Raw genomic sequence first — 23,686 nt, 5'->3', positions numbered from 1 at the left:
GAACACAGTGTCTCTACCTCTAACTCTTCAGCATTACAAATGAGCTAACGTCACACTGGCAACGTCCACTCACACAACATACAGTCTTTGTTCGATACCAAAGCTCTGGGAGAGCCTCTTAAGTCAAACCTGGCTCAGCCTCTATTGCTTTATTATTACGGCATTCTAGGGTATTTAGAAATTCTGACAGCATGATTTGAAATACCGTCATAGATGGAGAGTTATAAATAAATCCATTTTTCAAGTTAATTCAATATTTTGGGAGACCCTCAACAACAAGCACCTATTATGTGCAAAATGATCAGAACATGGTGCGGGCGTCTGAATAAATCCGATTTGACTCATTACAGTGCTGACTTCATTGTAGCCTGTCATGAGTAAATAACAGGGACTCAGAGACTAATCCACACGTTTCACTTTCACTAAGAAGGTGACGTTGTGAGAAGCAACAGGCAGCAATGAACACAGAGGAAAGCCATCAGCAGGCAGCATGCAGGATTCCAGCCGTATGCTGAACTGGATCGCGTCCACTCGCTAGAAGTCTCTCCAGTCGGCCAATAGTTTAGCTCCCATCCAACTGAGGCCCGTCTTCTGTCCCTTGTGTGGGGAGCAGATGTCTACCGTCTGTCTCTTTGTGCTTCCATTGGGTTCTTCCATCCAAATATATACACCAATAGCTTAATGAACTTGCATCATCTTAAAAGGTCCAAGCCGTGGGATCTGGTGTATTGTGATGCTCCACTTAAAGGCTTAAAGGCCAAACTAAATGTCGCTATAGACCCTCCTCTGTGCAGAGAGTTTTAACAGAACACGAAGAGCAACCCAATAGGTCTCCGTTGAACAAAGGTAACATGTAAAGAACCTGGGTTATACAAATGTAAAGACAACCTACCAACATTTACTTTGGAGAATCCATTGAGCTGCACACACACTGATTCAATCCTCACATTATCGAGACAAAATGAGAGTTATAGGATCTAATGGTGATGTTACAAAAACAGTGACATATTTAACCTCCTTATGAAAGCTTTGACTTTCAAACGTTTCGTCTGAGCAAAAATCTATAAAGAACAACAATATCCCTGGAGTACAACACAGTTTCATCAAGCCCGCCCTGTCTAGTAAATACCTGGATCTTTTAAACAATGTCACATGTCATCAGTTACTTTCTCAGAAAACACGAGACCACCTTCTGCTTCATGGTTTGTCTCAGAATCTGCAAACGGATCTTAATGTGTCAAAGAAATTGGTGGAGCGTCACCAAATAAAGTCATGATGACTTGATAAAAAAGGCAATGTAAATATAATACATAAATCAAAAACCCTACAACTGTGATCTTGTTGAGCTGAGTACCAAATTATTGAATGAAAATCAAATCTAAACAACATTACAATATTGTTGCATTATGAGCGAGATTGGAATGATGCTAACAATACCAACAAATCCCGCAACGTTGTCTGTGGTGAAGGCATTATCGGCTCCACGTGCCACAACACGGCGAGGAACAGCCATGGCCATAAGCTCGCCCACGTCCACAAACATGCACTACAATACCAGCCAGTCGCTCCAGCTAGGAAACAACGCTTAGAGCATCTCCAATAACAACACACATCGCCGTTTGGAAGCCATTTTGCCATTGGCATGTTGGATGGAGACCATACACTCTTTACAATGTTGTGGAGTCATTTTCTCATCAACTTCTATACAAACATATGCTTTTTTTAAGTTTTAAGACTCTGCAGCCACCTGAACAGACGCAGGGGTAGAGAGAATGACTTCCTGGTCAGATTTAAATGAAATCTTGTCAAGATGGTTAGGAGAAGTCGCTAAGTAAGGAAGCATTGAAGCTCTGTTCCTTAGCATTTAGAGAATTCGTGGCGGCCACTTACACTACTTTTGGGTTACTTAGGAACCTTCCAAAGCAAAAAGGGCTCTTTGAATCCTGTACATGGATGACAATTGGTTAATGCAATATCAATGCTCTTAATAAAGAAAACGGCACCACTGCATCAGCTGCCTGCACAAACAAAAAGATTGCTTCACCATGAGCAGCAATCGTTGCTCTTTCGTCGGCTCATCTCTATGGCTGGTAAATAATAAAACAAAATACAGCATTTTCACTCTCTTTCCCTGCATCATGTCCTGGGTGAAGAGGTGTCCGGTGTCCAATGTCCCTTCCCCCCCGTCCTGGCTGCAGATCGCCTGATGGGCTTCTGTCCCAGGACTCACAGGACCACTTAGTGGACAAGCCCTGGACATCTCTCCCTCCCTGTAGTCCCTGCTAAGAGGAAGAATCCGCTGGACTGGTCCACAGACGGAGCAATCGCAGGGACCCCCTCCCATAAACTGTATGTGACATCATGGAGAATTCATTTAGCAGAAGAGGAACATCTCTTTCCCCTTCTCCTCTCTGTCGCTCTCCTTTTTTTTTCCTTCTCTTCACTCACACCGAGTAGTAATGTTGGACCGCTGTCTAATGTATGCTAAGCTGCTGCTGCCATGGTAACGCCGGAGCAGGATTTAGACCCAGTTCTGGCCTGGGAGGAGAGGTGGGGGAGGGAGGGTGGGGGGTGGACAGCCTGAACTCATGATAATAATCCCCCCCTTCCATCAACCAAACCAAATCCCAAAAAGAAACAAACAGATGCACGCTCACACACACAAGTGTGTGTAGCTAGCAACGCACACTCAGTGGAAATAAACCCACATCATGCTGCCTTAGCGGTTGGAGAGGGAAGCGATTGGCTCGCTGGTCCGGTGGCATGGGAACAGATGTATCGCTGGATGCTTCTGTGTCTCAGAGCCGCCTGGTGCAGTCACGATGTGAGCGGTGACTAACAAGAAGAGTAAGGAAATGATTAAATGAGTCAGCCTTCATTTCCCTCTCTGCTTGCTCAACGTGTCAAAGGAGGTCCCCACCATGCGTCTGGAGATTAGTATGATGAGACCCTCCAAACAGCACTCAGTGAGAGAGCTGGAGCGGCCTGGGAAGCCCCACCACTCTGACGGTAAAGATTAGCATCTGTTGTGTTGATATCGTCTTCATGTGTGACTCCAATGTTTGTCCTAAAACATCCCTGAGAGGTGAGTGCATATGTGTGTGTATGCTTGGTGTGTGTGTGTGTGTGTGTGTAATGAGGGTGCACGGGTGTGTGGGTGTACAGCTGTATCGGTGACGTAACTGGCTGAAAGCTCCATTTGGCCCCCCGGTAGAGGGGGGGGGGGGGGGGGGGGGGGGGGGGTGTGGAGACGACAAATAGGAAATCTTAAAAGAGGGTTTTCCAGAGGTGGCTGTTGGGCGCAGTCGTTAAAGGCAGATGGGGGGGGTTAAATGGGGGCTAGGGTGGTGACGATGCAAACTCAACCCGTCAGCTGAGCTACCACACTCAGGCCGTCTATCGATAATAACCCCCCCCTCTCCCCCCCCCCCCTCTCTCTCTCTTCATGCACATACTCCGGTGTCATTTCTCGTTGAGGCATGAAGGAAGCCAAACCAGATACTCCAACTGTCAAAAACCCAGGGATTGCCATAGGGCGAGAGTAATGACACAGAGGAAAACGAACACATAAACGCACACACATTACAACAGGATAGACAAACACAAACAAACAAACAAACACACACCCATTCTTCATAACCCCTCTCTACTCTGACTATAAACAAACTAGCATGCTCAACAAAACTACAACCTGAGGTGTGGTTCTTCTCTACACAGACACACACTCCTGGTGCCACTGTAACGGGGGAGGGGGCCGTCTGTCCCCTCGAGGGCGTGTCCGCCTCGTCCCTCGCTCTTACCTGTCCAAGATGTCATGGCCGGACGTGGCTGTGGCTCCCAGCAGTCCTAGCGCTGCACTTCCCACCGCTGCGGCAGCCCCGCTGCCTGCCTCCATGATACTGACTCACTGCAATGAGCAGCCTGCCAGAGGAGCCGAGGGAGGGAGGGAGGGATGTGAAAGGTAGATCAGGAGGGTGAAATACGAATGAGACTCACGAGAGGGAGGGAAAAAAGTGGGGAACACTGAGCGGGGAGGAAGGACTGTGGTAGAAAGGGGGTGAGGGAAAACAGGGGGGGGGGGGTGTCGTGGGAGAAGGAGAGGACAGGGAGGAAGACAAAAAAAGGATCATTAATTGTGTGTGTAGTCCATCGATTAAATAAGTCATAATGGTGGGGCTTTGCAGGCAAGCAGGGTTTCACTTGGGTGATCCTAGCACACAGTCTGCCTGGATATCAGTTCCAATGTTTTAACCCAATCATTTGCATCAGGAAAAATCTCATGTAGAAGCGTCACGTGTATAGATAATGTACATAAAATGTGGACATTTTGAATTTGTGGACCCATTGTTTCACTTCAACACATCAATGAGGCATCCATTCAGGTTGAATTGAAGTGGATCATCTACAGACTTCTGTTTTTCATTTAAAAGTCCTGAAGTTAATTTACCTTTAAAAAATGCCTTCATTCAAAGTGAACACAAATACAAACAAGACAGACGACGGTATGAATGATGAGGCAATAAACTTCCCTCTGGATCAATCAGAAGCTAATGAGCCCCCTTGTTTTTACCGCTCACTGTGCATGGAATAAGAGCCCTGCTGTAGAGGTGATCCACTTCTATGGAGTTCAGCTTCTCCAACACTGTAGCGAGCAGAGAGCAATATGGCCGACTACGGGCAAACTGAATGGAGTGATTTGATGGCGGTCGCATGCTGGAGTTCCTTCCTTGTCCCGGGTTACTGTAAAGCCCAGCTGCACACAGCGAGGACATGAGCTCAACCCCTCTGACATTAAGCCAGGGCTTTTGGATAGAAGCTTGTGCTGCGGGCCGGGTGATACGCATCTCTCCTGCTATTGTCAATGCAGTGTGCATAAAAAGAGAAAGTGAGTTTGTGTATGCCAGGCATGCGGGGCAAAGCTTCCCACAAATACCTGACGCAGCAGAAAAGCCATAAAATGGCCAACCTTGAGAGAGGACAGTGCCTGGGCCTCAAGGAGATTAAAACTCAACACACAGTAGAGAGCCTTCATTCTCATCAGGACGGTGACAAAGCTGTTCTTATTAGAATCACAACTTAGAGCCAGGAAATGGTAAACATAGCAAAGTATCACATGGAAATCATGAGGTCATTGAGGCCAGTAGCGTCTGTAGCCACGTTTTTATCCAAAATAGGTCTGAATTTTTTATAGTAATCTGCTAAAGACAAAGCAAAGGCAGATATGACCAGATAAACACAATGTAGGCTGCTTGTGAAAAGAATGATTTAATAAGTGTTGCTATTATATAATGTATTTTTCACTGTGTTGCTCATTTCCATATGACTGAATCACAAAATCATTTTGTTGAATGACAATAAATTATCCATTGAATTATTGCACAGCCCTGATTTTGAGCACCTTCTTGTAATTCAGTAACCTTATGTATAAACTAAAACTAAAATAACCGGTTAAAGGAAAGTCATTCATAGACTAATCTACAAAATCCACAAATAATGTTCACACGGATACTGTGTTCATGAGGTATACAGACTGTAAGGAAACACAGTCTTTTCCAATAGCTCTGCAATATAGGTAACCATGGTAACTGTAGACATCAAAGAGGATGGCAACAGCTGTGGCCTCAGTGGGCTCAGCACACATTAAACTAAATGCACAGGGAAAAGGACACTAAACTTTTTGTTGAACAAAATAAAAATAAAGGGTAGTTCACTTTTAATCCAAAGACTAAAAATAACCTTCAGGTGCACATATGAGCAGTGCCTTTACAATCCCATAAAAGATTGGTTTATAGCCCATTAGGTGCGTGTATTAGACATACGTTTGGTTTCTGCATCTTCTTTTCGTGCAAATTACATCTACTGGCAAACCCTCTGGGAGACTCTCACAAAACGCTGCAACGTGGAATCCATACCGGGATCACGTGACCTCTTACACTTTACCACACTGCAGCTACTAAATGCAGTGAATTATTGTCATCCTCATCACTGGAGAAACAAGCTGTTTGAGAATGAGTCATGTCACTAGACTCAAACAGCAGATGGAGGGTGAAAAGCGTTAGTGACCTTCCTTAATTCCTGCTCCCATTACCAGCAGTCCGAATGGAGACATGCACCCAATGTGCCGTCTTCCTTTGCTAGTGCGCCGATCCTCACCGTTGGCGATAAACATGGCATTAAAACATTAAAACATGATCAGTTCACACTTTGTTCATGACACATATGTGGAGTGCAGCAGCGTGTTTGCTGTGTTTACTGTCATACTACACGGTAGAGCTGGGCGGTATACCGCTTTCAAATGTGCTTACGGCATACAGTTCTCACACATCATCATACCGGTGCAGAGCCATAACGACAGTTGTCACTCTTCGACAGGCAGCAAAATATATTGTTCACCGCTCATTGCCTTTGGAGCTACTTGTCTTATGTGTATTGAGATTGAGTTTTGGTTATAAGTTTATAACAACAATAAATAACTTACAACAAACTCTCTTCAACAGGGCAAAACACAGCGGCAACAGTTTGTGATACAAACAATTGGTTTGCACAACCAGAAGAAACGTCATCGCTGCATGAAACGACAGAAAAGAGGGATGCCGGTGGAACAACGAGAGACCAGAGATGCACCAACACAGCTTATGCCCAAGAGAGGACATGTGTGCTGTGGGAGGTTTGTATGAATAAGAAAACCATTGTACTGTAAAGTGTGTGGAGCTGCTGGTGTTGCCTCTGGTGGCAACACCAGCAGCTCCACAACAACTACAAATCTCATCTAAACTGTACAGCTACATGCAATCATTACTACTGTTACCAATGGAAAGCAGATGTAGATTTAGTAACACCATTTCTAAAATAGCTAAGCTACCATCACTTTATGAGGCACGGACATGCAGCTGTTGCACTGAGGACAATGTCACAGCAGTTTGTGATCACATGGCGTTGGGGTAATATCAGCAGGGGAACACCATATGTAGTAATGTACCTATTGGTACTAACGCGGAGTAGAGTGGAACTGTACGGGGGGAAAGGAGGCATTAGAAGTACACATTGTTTCACCTAGTAGTACAGAGAATGTCTGATGACCCCCCCCCCCCCCCCCCCCCTTGGAGCCCTCCGCTCTCGCTCTATTGAAAGCAGCCATCGTTCACACATATTGATATGCAAATAAGACAATTCCGTCTCCTTGGCTCTTCAGGGCCGGTGCCCGGGGCTCCCAGCAACTGCTTTGGACTTCCCATGAGCTTTGCAACACTCGTTAGCAGTGTGTGTGTGTGTGTGTGTGTGTGTGTGTGACCGCCTCGCTGAATGTCAGCAGTGTGTGCCATGTCAAAGGTTCAGATGTGGACAGCAGAGGAGCAATTAGTAAAGCTTGTTCTTCAGACACATCAATTACTACACAGCTTCTCCATTACAAACTGTACTCAACACCTGAGCAGCATGCACCTCCATTGTGCTCTGAGAATGCAGATATTAGGTTGTGACACTGCCCAAACTTGTTCTTGTTCTGGGTCCATTCCTCTCCATTAAATTCCCTTTGGGGTAAAAGTCATCTTTGCAGCACCACCATGCAGTAGCACATTTCTCTAAACATCTGTTCCTTATTTTTGTTGCTGCTTTCATGTTACATCTGGCAAAGTATGCTTTGACGCATGTTAATTGGATGTCAACAAATGGTATGCATACTATTTTCCATCCACCCAGTACAAATGGTGTGTATTACCTATTTGAAGGGTTTCCCCGGGGTTTACAGCTTTATTGGGGGGGAGGGAGGGAGGGAGGGAGGGGTGTAGTAATCGGGGGAACAGCTCGGCCAATGGGGAGTGAGGGTTCTTGGTAGTCTGTATTCCAGACTTTATCAGGGGAGAGGATTGATTGTATTTATGGTTAGTTCAATATGTGTTACCTTAAATGCTGATTTGTGCTGGTTAATGGAGTAAAAATACCATTCATCTGTCATAGAAGACGTTCTTGACCTGGGGTTTTGCCAATTACTTTTTCTCCTATGACCAGCAGGGGGCAACTCCTCAAATCCCATAGAAGTCTATGAGAAAATGCCTGTACGTCTCCCCTGATCGATTACCTCGGTAAAACATGACTTTATGTTCTTAATCTCTGGTTCCAAGTGTACAATCAGAGTCACCAATGAGTGAAATTATGATGAAGAAGTCGACTTCCAATATCACAGTCTATGTCGCAGACGGATTTGCAGAGTGAAAGAATGCTTATAGTGAACCATCTGAACACCAATGGTGTCAGATTGGCGAAAAGCCTCTGCTGTCCCAGTTAGGGTTGTGCCGATTGGAGATGGAGATGAACCAGCGCGGATTGTTCTTTTAGCGTGAGACATTGGATGTATGCCGTGAGTGTGTGTCACACGGGGAAACCCTGAGAGATGGCAGCCTGTAGCTGTGCTAGCTTCACAACAACTTTCCTAACAGTCAAACATCAGCAAATGCAACACGACACCAAGCAGACGTCCTCTTTTACCCGGACATTTCCTCTTTTTGAGACCTAAAAAATGCATAAAATAATAAATACTTCGTACCCAAATTATTTCCAGATCTCACTTCTTTCATCTTATCTTTCAAAAAGCCAGAGACGGTGGGCAGCAGCTCCTGCACATGAGGACACGTCTCCCTGAGATGACTCTGTGAGTGACAGCTTAGCCGGACAAGGAGCGGAACACTGAGTGCGCTCTGGTTGCTGCTTTTTTAATAAAGTACCGGTACTAAAAATATTCAAAACCGTAGCGCTTTCAGCGTAAGGGTAGCGCGGTACCTTTCTAGTGCCGGTACGCCGTGCAACATGAGTCTCAGTCATGCAAAGATCCTTCCTTCACCTTTCCTTTTAGCAGTCTTTTTGGATTGAATTAAAGAGCTATGCCGCACTTAGTGGCTCTTTGGAGCGCCCATGTAACCTCTCATGCCTTTCAGACATGTGACACGTTTAATAAGGCCACAACGACACTCAACGCTCCTCTTCTCATGACAAGCCCCATTCTGGGTGGCCTCTTCAACATGTGGAACAACCTTGAACCATGTCATGCAACATTGCCAAGTGTTGAGAAAATACTTTGCTTCCATTAGAAGGGTCCTCGCATTAACATTTTAAATGCTGCAATGTGATGCGCATGGCGGAAGCTTTTACATTGGTGTTCACCGGCCTCATCGAGTCTTTATCTTCTGTCTGTGCAGCAGGAGAGAAGGTAGGAGGGCTGCCTTCTAATAAGAGCCTGGCTGTTGTGAAAGGTCACTCAAAAGGACACCAACTAGAGGAATGGAAATGGCTGTACGCTTTAACACTACATGTCATTATGCACTTGTTCGCACACTGATAGCAAACCATGCATCAACCCGCCCATCAGAACAACCCAACATCCAAAACATACACCCCCCCCCAAAGCGCTACTCTCTTCCTATTGTGGGTGTAAAATGAGGGAAACACTCCCCCGGTCACCTATACCTGCCCGACTAATACATCTTGCCCTTCTTCCTCGATGAAGTTGTAAACCATGGGGAAACACGGACACTGATTAGGCTCCCTGGTTGGCTCATTTATTGACGTCATGATTGCAGCAGGTGCCACACAATCTCCTGTCACTGTGTCTGCAGCTCAATGCAGCTTAATGACAAATGGCTTTGGGGAGGGACCCACTCTCTGTGTGTGGGGCAGGTGCTCTCCTGTGTGCATGTGTCCATCAGAGCGGCCGCAAAAAAACTTCCAGACTTTAATAACTTTTGGGGAAACACTGACTTCAATGAATACAAGCTAGATGGTTAGGCTACCAATTGTAGCTACACAAACGTTATGGTATCGTTTGCTGCTGCCAGGACGGAGTCTTAAAGTAGGCTCAGACACCGACAGGAAGCCCAATAGGAAGCACCGAAATCTGCTTACGGTTTTGGTAGGCACCGGCCGTATAGGAGCCCATACCAATATGGCACCAGCTCTCAGTTACAAATATACCAGCCTGTTTAATACACTGGCATGTGGTTGGGTACCAAGGGATGCAGGAGAGGATTTGATGAACTAAGCTACATTTGGTTAGCTCCGGGAAAGCTAATCTCACAAGCAGCTGCATATGTGATGCTGCAAACCCACTCTACCATGAACATGGTACTGTTCAAAAATACACGAGGGCGCTTGAGCTCATTTGGCTTGGACAATTGAATCCTTTCCTTTTTGTTCCAGACAAGAAACTGCTGAATATATATTCATCACACTTAATCAGGGAATTGCATCAATTGCCCTGCGTAAATCTTACCAATCCACTACGTCAAATAGCTGGCTCATGTATAGTAAAATGGGCCGATCTAGTATCCCATGGACACATACCATCCTTTCAAAAAACAGCAATTCAGTACATTTATATGTATTTATTCAAAATCAAATCAAATTGGTACTCGAATGTGAACTTGAAAAAGATCTATCAGTTTATCCCTATTTTGATCGGCCAGTAAATGATGACATAAACAGATGAAAAATCAGTTTTGCTACTTGGCTGGAGACTGTGAGTCACATCATACTTACACCAAATTGTGAATCCTCATTAAAACATCATTTGTGTGAGCAACTTAAGTCTGCAGAACAGACCAGTTTTCAAGTTCACTACAAGGCATGTTTTCCTTCAACAAAGTTCCCCCAAATGAAGAGGAGAAGTGACCTTGTTCCTGATGTGGAAGCTACGAGTAATAAAACGTGTCCTGATAATGAGCGGGCTTAAATCTGATAAGCCTCCAACTCACAGCAGCTCACTATGGGGCCACCAGGCTTAGTGCATTACCAGAGGAGATAATATCAAAGGTGGGATCGGACAATTATTCCCTCTCACATTCACAACCTATTCTGCTAGTCTTTGGAGTGTGGGGAGCACTCACACAGGCACAGGAAGCACATCCACAAAGACAGGTGCTGCTGGGCGGGTTTGGACCCAGGACTAACCACCACATCCCTGTGCCGCCCAGAACAGAGACGTGGATCCAAATGACCAGGTGAAAAAGCAAAAATTACAAGAGTGTGCATTTATATGAACTCTAATGACGCCATTTTAACAGTATTGTAATTTCGTTGTTATTTCAATTGCTGGGACGACATCTTCCTCCAATCACAATGAGCATAATTCAATAGATGGAGTTTCTTGTCAGTGGGTTAAATGAATTTAGCCAATTTTATTTGTGGAGGGAATCAGTTTCCTCCACATAACACTCTATATATACACATGGGCTTATGAATGAAATTATGAAGTGTGCAAGCAGATTAGGAAGCATTACAAGTGTGTTAATAATGCTCACTGACATAAAATCCTGGAAGCAACAGAACTCTCTCAACCTCAACTGCAATAAATCTGAAATCCTCATCATCGGCCATGCCACACTCATCCGCTCAGCCCGGACCTTCTCCCTCAACATCGATGGCTCCATCGTCACCCCCTCCAGCCTGCTCTGCAGAGTCGGTATCAGCCTCACCCCACCCTACCTTTCCTACCCCATGCCTTCTTCCACCTCAGGAATATTGCACGGCTCAAACCTTCCATCTCCTCGGCCACCACCAAAATTCTCATCCATGCCCTCATGACCTCCAGACTCGACTACTGCAGCGACATCCTCTACGGCTCTCCCAACTAAATCCTCAACAAACTGCAATATGTTCAGAACTCTGCTCCTGGACCGCTCACATCCACCCACCGCCATGAACACATCACCCCGGTCCTATGCAACCTCCACTGGCTCCCAGTAATATACAGGAAGTATTACTCATCACCTACAAAGCCCTAAACAACCTGGCCCCTACGTACCTCTCAGACCTCCTCCCCCTCCACGCACCCCAACCCGTTGCCTCAGGTCCAACCTGAAGACTATCAGGACCAAGCGCCGGCCCTGGGGTGACAGTGCCTTCTCAGTTGCTGCACCTCCCCATGCAAATCCACCAGGCTCCACTGTATCATCATTCAAACTGGCTTTCAAATGCTAACCCCTACATGACTCATTCTCCAGTTCTCCAAGTTATTTTTATACTGTCTATTTCTCTTATCTGTACATTGTAAAGCATCTATGGGTACCCAAAAAAGAGGAAAGTATTATTATTATTATGCATTATTGACATGAATTTGAAAGGGATTATTTGAAAGGATTACATGTTAAAAGAGTGAGAATGAACACAATTTTATTTAAAGTAGTTCAAGATTACAAGGTGACAGGAAACCAGCAGTCCTACAAACAATGTCATGCAAATACATAAACCAGCCTTTAAAATGGCAGTTAGTGGATGTAAGCCTAATCGGGTGGACGTAAATGAATATGAATATATATATATATATACTGGAAGTGCTCGTGTGTCTGCAGTTTGAATTATTCAGACAGATCCCTTATCCTGAAACCACGTGACAGCTCTACTTGAAACTATTATTTTAATTGCAGTGTTGGCTCGGCAGCAGCTGTACATTCTAATCACTTGGCACTCCAGAAACCAGGCGAAGTGGGAGGAGAGTGCTAACTTCCATCAGGCTTAGGAGCTCCGTCATTAGCCTTCCCCGTGGCCTCCTCGGTGTATCGGCACACACTGTCAGAGTGCATTGAAAGGAGAGACACCTGCCCCCTCCTTCCAGCAGGGCCTGCTGACTCACTGTAACAAACACTAATAAATGACTGATTTATACAGGACCCTGTTGGCGTAAATCTCCTGTAAAAAGCTGAGCTCAGAACACCAGCGAGTTGAGCTGAAACTAATCCTCGGGTCGCAGTGCGCCATCTCTCCTGTCAATTATCCTTGACAGCGTTCGCGCCAACAGAAAAACGCGCCAGCACAAAGCCGGGGCTCACTGATTGGATGCTTCCCTGCATGTCTCGTCTTCATTACCCTCCTTCCACCTTCTCTGATTGATGAAGCGCGGGTGGGAGTGGGGGCAATCTCTGGTGGACTTGTGCATATGTGTAATGACATGAACTATGAACATCAAACACAAAAGCTCAACTATCAGCTCCATCTCCACTCGTCAGTTCAAATGAGACATATCCAGATGCAACGCACTCATTATGGCAAAGTTGTCCAGATCCCCAGCTATTCCAGGACCCAGTCTGCTCCTTTACGTTAAGTTGTAGGAACATCAAGGCATCAAGTAACTGTTTCACACAAAAGGTTATTGATTCCTCGGGTATTTAATCAAAGGATAAGCTGAAAATGTAGTAAACTCACTAACAACAAATATAAAAAACCTGTGCAGTTACGGCCCGTAGTTTAGTAACACATTTTTTATTTAATAAATGCTCTCGTGATGCATGTAGGACATGTTTTGTTTTACATTTCTAGATACTTATCCATGTACTGAGTGTGGCCTCCCACCGCTCAGACCTTTAGAGAAAGAAAGAAAAAAAGAGCTCTTCCTTTAGACTAACCAATTTGACAAGCTTAAGGAGAGTTTAAATTACAAAATAAACAGACACTTGTTGTTCAGAAGACCGGCACAGACTGGCTGCAATCCCCAAAACCCACTTTTCACTCAATCAATACACAAAATCATGTTATTTTTGTGTTCAGCCAGTTTTGGACCTTCCAACATGGGAAGAGGAACGAAGCAAGGCGCCCTTTACCTCAGCCATAGGAGGTTTTCTCCAAGGACTGAATAAGCTTCAGGATATCATTGCCTGGAGGATTCACTATGATTGACATAGACCCAATTTCTCGGTAACAGACAAAACTAAGAAGATGGACGAAACCCTTTGACTCTTCCCGATCAGATCTGTTCCTTTACTCCTCACCGGACGCATTTTCGCTTTTGTCACCTGCTCACGTCAGGTGAAGCGAGCAGATTGGTTCCAATGTGGGTGTGTGTGTAGTGAATTAACATAATCCCCTCCCTTGGTAGGTATAGCAGCGATAGCGATCTGTACTTAAGTCAGCAGAAATTTCAAATAAGAGACCAGTGTGAGATGTGAGATTGAATTGAATTGAATTGAATTGAATGTGCTGGCAGAAGGTTTGCCTCACTGAGTTTAAAGGAGGAGGAGGGATGTGGGTATTATAGTGGCTGAATGTCGCCACAGTGATGCATGCTGGGGGAAGAACACGGTTGGGACGTTTATCAGTCCAGGAAAGCGTAAAGTGGCCCCTGATGGAAACACGGGCCGTGGGCCCCTTCTCGGCGGTTGGATGGCGCTAACACAACAACACGGTCATGTTTCCATTTTGAAACAGCTTTGCAATAGCAACAGTCTGCCTGTTGACTGCAGCTTGCTATTGGCTACAGCCAACATCAATCTATCTGCCCATACTTTGAAGCTACGCTTCCCCTTTCTTTTATTAATGACAGATGATTTCTTTGTCTCTTTCTGCCCTTTCACTTGTCAGTCTGGTTGAGCCACTGTACACCGTTTTGTTTGCAGTGCACAAAACAAACCCTTTGTTCTATTGAATTAGTGAACAGCACTTACAACAACCTAAAAGCATGACAGCCCATTCTGACATATAGAGTGGTCCTCTCAAAAGTCCACATGCTAAGATACTGGATAAGATCCAACTAAAATACAGAAACTCTGCAGTGTTGATCTGAAGGTTTCCTGCTGTCTTCTGCTTGTGCACTAACCAAGCATGCATGATATTCACCGCAATGACAGGAAGGGACCTTAATTCTGACAGTGGTGCATATTCATTAGGTCATCTGAAGCTTTACAGGAATTAGGCCATGACGAAGCAGTCTGCTCAGCCTCCTTGAGTGACATCAGCACATTTTTCTGTTGCCTTGTAGTCACATCCCTTAAGGGTTCAAAATGCTGCCGCGTGCCAAGTAAACCTTCCTGCAGTCTGAGACTGGTTCACTGAAATGACAGGTCACCATATCAAGGATGAATGTATTTACCAGCTGTTATTTCATCTAGTGAATAGTCTCAGGTGACTGTTTTAGGACAAGCTCGAGACTAAATCCATGTGTGTTTGGATCCAGCTCCCGCTGCCTGTCACCTGATGCCTCCTCCACATTCTACTGTCCTCGGCCTCTGGACACGGTACCTCAGGAGAGTGACCTTGTTAGTTCTATTCACCTCAGGAAGACGACTACAGAGTCTTTCGGGGTCCGGTGTATCTGGGTCAGGACCTGGTACTTTACAGACAGCCGGACAGCTCTATACTTTGGGGTTCAAGTGTGACACATGGAGCTGGGGTCTCATATGCGTCAGTCGGCCACTAAAGCTCCCTATTCTATCGTCATTGAAGGAACTTTGAAATGACTTGAATGAATGTGGTGTTGTGAACTGGATGCGGGCTGCCACTGGTAACCAGTGAAGAGAGTAGTGGGGGAGAATTTAGGACGGCTAAAGACCAGTCGAGCTGCTGCATTCTCGCATGCACTTGTACCTCTTGACAAAATTCCCAGGCGTCACCCAAGCGTTATTCTTGCTGTACACAGCGACTTGCCCCCCCGGCCGGACACTTATTTCGTTGCGTGTGGCAAAAAAGGTTGGGGACAACAGACTGGTCCAAATCACAAGGACATACATTTTGTTACTGCGTCTTTCCTAAATGTTGGCTGTGTTTCTCTTTTCCTTAAGGAAGCCAGAGAGTATGCTGAGTTCACACTGCTCAGAGAGGGGGGGTTCACTGACAGCTGGTTCTGAGGCAGACTGGGTTCAAACTGCTGGCTTAGTTGGTCTGTAGCAGATGCAGCACATGCAAGAGGCCTTTATCCCAGAAACCAATAGGAAGACAGAACCTAAAGCACAAGTGTAAATTACAAAGCGATGGCTTCATTCCAAATATCTGCTTTAGTTTCAGGGTCCTGGTGTTCTTACTGGGACGCTTGAGTAAAACAGAGCCATCAATACTGTTATTACAGGCTAACCCATGGTTTTAATACCGCTTAGAAGTCAATTGAATGCCAGTTTAGGGGCCATAGTGGCAAAAGGATAAAAAAGACATAATGGAATTAAATATTGAGGTTATGCCCTGTAAAAGTTATATACTCATCACTTGAATTCAATAAAACATTTTCTCATAATAAATTTGCAGAGTAAAAAATGTTTGTGAGAGCTATGTGTAGGTATTTAAGGTATTCAGAGCTCCACAAAAGCTCCTTTTTGAATGGGAAGTGATGAGTTCAAAGAGATAACGGGCATGGCATGCAGCACATTAGGATCAGAATGTGAAGCTTTGCACTGTCACAGTGACAAGATCCACAACTAAAAGCTGGAAGAGGGCACTCAATTATAGTGATTATTATATGCACGAGAAGCTCTTAAGATTAAAGCAAAGTGGACAGCTTGTTAGTGCTAGTGAGTTAGCTATTAGCATGCAAAAAAAGGACATATCAATATGTGAGGCCCTTCTTTTGAGGATTCAATATTTTTGAAAATACATTTGAGTAACAATGGGCTTTTTCTATGTGGCGAGTGAAATTCCACTTTTTTTACCAGTAAATAAATACCTGCTGTGTAAAGAAGTGGTGAATACTGTCACTACGCGTCTCTCAGATAGGGGACAGAGCCCTGTTCTGATGGACAGGCAGCAGAGGACAACCCAACCAATCAAATGGCCCAGATATAAAATACAAAGCTAACAGAGTGTCCATTTTGGACAATAAGAAAATAACACAACGAATATCAAACCAAACTGATTTTCCATGAGCTATAACTCAAGGATCAATGGGGTTTTCATTTGAACTCAACTCATTAAATATTTGTCTTTAAGCAACCCAACACACAAAGATCGCTTGGTTTTACAAATAAGGTTTTGACAGGGCTCCTGTTGTGACAGGAGGGCTGAATTTGACCCTAATTCAATCAGACAATTTGACGCCCGTCAACCTAATTAGTGAAATGGGAAAGGGGGAATTGGAAGGTCGGGTGCGGATGGAATGTGGGTGTCCAATAAACGGTTTCAGTGCATGCACAAGTGTGACCCACTAGACTACTTGGCTTTAGGGGCGGTTTTGCATCACTGGGCCTTTGTGTCTGCAGTGCCTGGAGGTGTAGACGCAGCACAGGAACCCGGCAGGGAAAAGGGGAAATTGGGCCACACCAGAACCAACAAAACAAGAGCAGTTAGTGCAGGCACAACAAAGGTTACTGGGATAAAAGACATTTAAATGACTTAACATGTAAATTGAAATCTCTTTCAAATGGATGTGATCCAGGGCTGTGCGGTATTTCACATCAGGGTTTTCTGTCAGATTCTGACGGTAAACAGCTGTTCACGGTTTGTTTTTCACCGCTTGTCAGTGTGTTAGCTGATGTCGCTAGTGTTGCCATCCGAGGCAATACCAACAACTCAAACAGCTCAAACAACTCAAACAACTTTGCAATGAATTGACAAAGCCAGCAGACCACTGCTCCTTTCTTGGGCAAACGTTGTGTTGATGCATTGCTGGTCTCATGTTACTTGTTGTTATAGTGGGTTGTACAGTTTGGCGGGGTAACTTTATGAATGTACAAATATTGGTGTTACAAATTGCATATGTGCCACAAACTGTTGTGTCATGGTGTTTTACCCTGCTAAAGAGCATTTGTGGTGAGTTATTAATTGTTGTAAAATGTCATAAGCATGACTCAATCTCTACACACGTAACAAAAGTAGCTCCAACCACTATGGTTCAGCAGTGATATGTCCAAATAAATGCTGCTGCCTGCCAAAGACAACATGAGTTGTTACGGCTATAGACCCGTATGACGTGTCTGAAAAATGTATCCCGTAAGGTTGAAGTGGTATAAAAAAGAGAAGTTAAGCATCTTTATCATCTGTTGTCTGACGTATTCTCCAGTGAAGCTGAATATTGTAGCGCAGTACAGTTGGGAGATTTAAATCCAATTCCTTTGCAGTTTTTCAACTTAAAAGTATGCAGGCTTAGGACTGAGTCTCCCCCAGGAGCCAACCTTTTATGCTGGAGTTTCCTAAAATTGCAGTCTCTCTATGCCTCTAATTTTCAAGTAATTTATTTCACACAAGAGTTTGTGGTCTTATTCTCTAGATTCACAATGACATTCATTTAGTAAATGATGCAGCATTTAGAGTCAAATAGGCAAGCCTTTGATTGACAGGTCACTGTGGTGATTGCATCCTTAAGGAAGAGGTTTAAGTGTAACCTGGAAGCTATCTCTAACAAACTGCTTTTAGGACTTCCAACAACATTTAAGCAACAGCTGTTGGCGGAGTCTAGTTTCTAGATACCTGGCAGCGATGTTTTAGGATGAGACTGCTGGCCTCATCTTTCACTAGAATCACATGCATCACATGCAGTGGCAGTGGCTGCTACACACATACATATATATATATGTATATATATATATATTTTATACGACATCTTAATCATTTATAGTCTTTCTGCTGTCATCATATCGATGTGCACCAGAGAAAAAGAGAGGGGGGAGGGGTGACATGTGACCCTGTCTGGACCTTCCCCCGGGACATCACGGATGCTCACACACTCACATTAACAAGTGCAATAAGAACTGACAGCAGAGGCGTCATAGCCATGAAATCTGAAAGTTGAATTGAAGAGCAGAAACACGCTCTGCGTTAGTTTTAACGTCACAGATGTGATATAATACCTACCTACGCTTTATATTAGCGGCTTTTAATCAGGAATCACTCAAAAAAATTCAACTCAACATCTGTTCAATTCTTTTTTTGGATTACATTACATTCCTTCATTGTCTACAAGCACATCAGCGGATTGGTCTGATGCGATTTGCCATAAGGGTGGGTTAAGTTTCTGGGGCCTGAAGTTACATGCAGTAACTTTAATGAAAATAGCTCTTGGTCGTATAACCTAGCAGGAACACATGAGACGGATAATCCGGAAAAATAAAAAATAAATCAGCATCCGCTGTGCTCTTGATGGCGCGGCGCCTGGAGGGAACACAAGCAGCTGAAGAGTCTCTAATGCATCTGGTGGACTCGCATCAAACTGTCAAACTGCCATTGCAGATCAAATATAAAGCAACACTCTGTTACTGCGTTGCCTCATTCCTCACCTCAGATGTGTTCACAAACGTCTAGTTTGCTCTTTGCAGCGTAATGTGCTCCGGTGTTTCTGGTCTAGATGTTCAACTCGAGGCCCGTGGGCCAAAACCCGGCCCGCCATCGCATCCAAAGCAGCCCGCCGCCGGGGTCCGGAGGACTTTGCTATTGTGAGAATTACAGAAAGGTGCTCTGGCATGCGCTGTCCTCCTACAACACCTCAAAAAAATCCATCTGTGACACTTGCCAGTGCTCCCTGGGTGCTTTCAGCACCATGTCAGAACTACGTCGCTTTGGGAAAGATCAACTCTTCGCATGCACAGCTCTCACAACAAAGTCCTAAATGAGAACACAGGTTCTGTTGATCCGATCTCAGTATCCTCCTGGGCCGCTGACGATTGTCAATGGCAGGATTGTTTGGGGGAGGGGTGAAATCTGCTCTGGGAGCGTTAGCACGGAGCGAGATGCCTTATCACACTCAGGAGGGGCATGTGTGGGACACACATTATGTAGAATTAATGGAGATGCATAGAAGAACCACTACATGCACAATGCGTCAGTATCTGATGCCAACAATGAAGACAAACAAGGGGACCTCTGAGATTGCAGGAGTGTTGGTGGACAAAAGAAAGCGTTTTGTTGGGTAGAGAGAGAGAATAAGAAAAAAAAACAACAATGAAGTTTTACACTGTTTGAAATAAATGTGTATTGGACTGGATAGAAACCCAAAAGCCATTTTCAATAACCTACTGTATGCAGTACAGGTAGCTAAAAACATACAACAAAGATGTATCCTCAGCAGAAGTGGGTTTTTGATGGCACTCCGAGGTTGAGTAAGATAGTAAGTGTGCAAGTTGACACAACACACATGTCCTATCTCAGAGATCACGTTAGTCAAGTGCCTGGACGGGGTGACTCACTCTGAAGTGATGCAAAGCAACGATGAGGACAGACTTGACTGATTGGAAGTCATGACACACATGACAAATGCAAGGCAAATGGTCCGGCCGAGGTGGGGGGGGGGGAGTAGAGTGGGTTTGGCTAAACGGGGGCAGGCAGGAAGGCGGGGGGGGGATATTAGAAAGGCTAGTAGTTGGTAAACGGGGTATTCACTCTGGTGCCCCCTGTTATAATGTTAGGGGAGACACTGCCATGACAGTAAACAGGAGCGGGGACAAGTTCTGTTAATCCTGAGGGGACAAGAACGGGGGTTGGGGGGGTCAACCTGCCAATAGCAACAGTCGATTAGTATGGCCAGGTTTCACGTTCCTTTGCGCAGTTATGACTAAATTTGCTTATACTTGGCACTAGATTGTCCACATGGGGACCTGAACCAATCAATGCCATTAATAAATATCCATAAACACAAGCTATTGGCATTTCAAAAAAATAGTTTACATTGGTGCTTAAATGATTGTGGTCTGCTGATAAGGTCTGCTGCTCTTGCGGTGTCCTCTTCACTACTGGAACCTGAAGCAAAGATAAATGATCAAATACTTTGCTAATTGTAGTCCAGGGGGTTGTTCACCCCCCCACCTTGCTGAATTTGCACATTTGTTACATGCAGAATCTGCACATTGTACACTTGTATTAAGCCTACTGAACTGCATTAGAGTGAAAATTGAACTTCAAAAGTTTTTTCCCTACTCATCAATATGTAATTAATTGTGATTGTAGTGAAGCCAAAGACTGTTCCCCACATCACGGACAGGAAAGTTCTGTTCATAGCTAAAAATCGCTCCTCTGCCTCACGCTTCATCGTTAGTACTTTTCCACTGGAGCAACACTTGGGCTCAGCTCAAAGATGCTCCCATGCAGCATCTTTACTCCAAGACAGACATCTGTTACATGATGCTAATCTTCAAGTTACTGTCGCAATAAATCCAAAATAGTTTGGGTCTTATGGAGCGAACCTCAGAGCCTGTTTCAGCTGCCACCGGCCGTCTCACCATCTAACAGTGTAGTCTGGTCCTAGGTTTTCATCTTTTAAGCCTCTACTTCCTGGGATAGCTGTTTAATTTCACAATGTGTGTTTTCTGAAATTTGCCTTTTTTATTATTAATTAATTAGTGCCCTTCAAAACGCAACACACAGATGTGATGTAAACCAATGGGATACGTGCAGTGCAACATGTCTGATAAAGACGTTTCTCCTTTGCTAAAGAATTTAAGGATAACAAAAACGTATTTGTTATAAAAAATTATTTGGCTTTAACGCCCAATCATCTCAAACAGAAAACGTATTAAAAGAGTAATTACAGCATCATTGTGTCTGTGAATCTCCCAGAAAAAACACATTAGTCTAAAACCCTGAGAAAAAAGAACACATAAAATGCCGCTAGTCCAAACCCCAAATTGCCTCCATTGCAAGTGTAGAAAAGTCATTATAAAAGACAATAAGTTACACGGACACATGAATTGATTGTTACATGATACTCTACTGGGATGCGCAAACCAATGTCACATGGCTTGTTGCAATATTTATATGGATCGGTTACGGATGTCCCACTTAATCACAAGCCTCACCAGTCGTTACAAACGTTATAGACAACATTTTGGAAACAACTGCTACTGGGGTGAAAGGGGGGAATTGGGAGCATCGAATTGAATGGTCAATGGATATTTTTTAAAAGACGAGTTTCAAACACAAAGCAGGAACAACCAGGGATATTTCTACAGATGACACCAACATGCCACGAATACCAGCATAGCGGTGCAAACGATGCCATGTCAGTGTTTGTGGTAAACAGGTATATTTCCATGGCGCTGCACTGAAAACACGACTCGTTTCCTGTGGCCCTCAACAGCTAAATACATAATGAACCCTGGTTTGTAAACTGTTACATCCCAATCAAGGCTGAGGCAGCACTGTAATAAGCTTTTACTGGCCGGTTGTAACAACCTTACCACAAGGGCGATGATGGGAAAGCACCAAGAGACAACCATACCCAGCGGTGCCCTTGAGCAAGGCCCATGGTGTCCAAAAGCTCACTGGAGATAATGCTTCATTCTATGCGATTCCTGTGGTTGAACCAGAGAGCACGGATATGAACGGTGTGTGTGTGTGTGCGTGTGTGCGTGCGTGTGCGCGCACAACGCTCCCGGTTTGTAGTTGGTTTGCCTGGTTAAATAAGGATTAAAGGCCTCCATGCATATCTGATTAAAGCCGTAATCTAATATAGGGAGTGGAGCATCAGAAGAGCACCGGGACTGTGGATCAAGTAACATGAGGCAGCGGGCGAGAGAGAGTCCCTCCTGGGTCCCACCTAGATTAGGACTCAACCTTTGTGGGGGGGGCAGCACTTGTTTCGGTGAAGTTGCTGAAACAGATGAGGCGGGTCTCCACCGGCTTAATGTCCACATCTGTTTCGCTCTCTTTGTTACAGAAGCGAGTAGATTTCACTTAAGTCACACTTCTTAGTATTAACGTTGGTAATTGGACGTTTGAACGAGAACAAAAGATGAACCCGAGAGCCCGTCGTGGGTTATCATAGGGCGCACGCGCACGCACGCACGCGCTAAACACCGAGCACAACTCTACGTAACGTTACCCGGGCAAGTGAAGCGGGGGCCGGTGAGGGTTAGCATGGCCGTGCTAGGTGGGAGGGGAGGGTACCTGTGTGGTTGAGGCGGCCGGGGACCCCCGTTGGTCCGTGAGATGAGTTTAGCTTTCACTGGGTCCGTCTGGCGCTCCGCCGCTGGTCACTTCATCCCGGCGTGAACCCCAGCTCGCTCCATACGTCGGGCAGAAAGAATGTGACCCTGTTCGTCAGACCCCGTCTCTCCCTCTCCAGCGGTGGGATTCAGTTATGTTGACCCTAAACAAAAAGGCTCCCCCGGGACAGCAAGGTTCGCGGGAAGCGTTCAGTCCGTTGCTGTGCTGTTGTGGAGAAAATGAAGACCACTACAGACCTCCACGGACCTTTAGCTAACAAAAGGTCCGCTAAATTCGCCTTTCGCCGGAGTCCCAGGACGCTGGTTCCACGTTAGAACTTGTCCAGGCTCTTCCTCCGGATGCAGCTGCACGGAGAGGCGCGGGGCGCTATCTGTGTGCGACGTTCACGTGCTGTGGGACAGAAGATGACCAAGGAAACGACTATGGAAATAGGACAACGTGCTGTCGTCACGCTGTTGTCGGCAGGACGCGTGGGCTCCGGGTACGTCTGTGTCTGTGAATTCACATTTTTAAGAGACAAATAACTTCACACAACGGGTTCATTTACATCCCTCGGATAACCCTGCTGGAGAGTTCTCACACTCACGCATTTGTTTGTTTGCGTGTAAATGCTGCTCCAAACAGATTGTCATATGTGGTTAATAAAGTTGGATTGAATACATTTAAATCTTTAAAAAGCCATTCATTTATTTTGCAGGGACAATGTACACTAATCAACTGTAAGTGAGTTAGCCAGAGGCTAATTTCCATCAGTTGTCCCAATGAAGTCCAGTAATACATTTGATCCAAACCTGCCCTCTAGTGACAACAGCTGTTCCCTACAGGGAGGATTATTCTGCAGTTCAATCAATTAGGCTTTTTATTGAGGGCGATCATGGGACGTTTTATTTCACAATTCCAAACAAATAAGCTCTGACAAGTTTGAGACAGAAGGACTACACATGCTGCAATTCAACAGCTCTTCAACCACAAATTCCAGGGTTATTTCTACATGCAGAGCAAGAGTTGAAACCCTTTTATGGATTTACTTCTCATCACAGGGCCGTGGTTCAGACACTGAGCCGGCATGCAC

At 45.0% G+C, this 23,686-nt stretch overlaps 1 protein-coding gene across 4 annotated transcripts in view; it reads right to left on the bottom strand.

Annotated features, from left to right (window-relative positions):
• Positions 1–22,969, bottom strand: part of arhgap32b (Rho GTPase activating protein 32b) — a 71,722-nt gene extending 48,753 nt beyond the window's left edge. For all 4 annotated transcript variants that reach the window (XM_037468324.2, XM_037468325.2, XM_037468326.2 and 1 more), the window contains exons 1-2: positions 22,555–22,969; positions 3,801–4,041 (exon numbers count right to left, since the gene is read on the bottom strand). In XM_037468324.2, coding sequence (XP_037324221.2) covers positions 3,801–3,895 — 95 coding nt within the window. In that variant the 5' untranslated portion in view covers positions 3,896–4,041; positions 22,555–22,969. The remainder of the gene's footprint in view (positions 1–3,800; positions 4,042–22,554) is intronic.
• Between the last annotated feature and the right edge of the window lie 717 nt (positions 22,970–23,686).

Source organism: Pungitius pungitius, chromosome 16 (assembly GCF_949316345.1).
Source record: "Pungitius pungitius chromosome 16, fPunPun2.1, whole genome shotgun sequence".
In the NCBI taxonomy this organism is placed as follows: domain Eukaryota; kingdom Metazoa; phylum Chordata; class Actinopteri; order Perciformes; family Gasterosteidae; genus Pungitius; species Pungitius pungitius.
The sequence above is the reverse complement of the archived record's forward strand: the minus strand, read 5'-3'. Positions and strand labels throughout refer to the sequence as shown.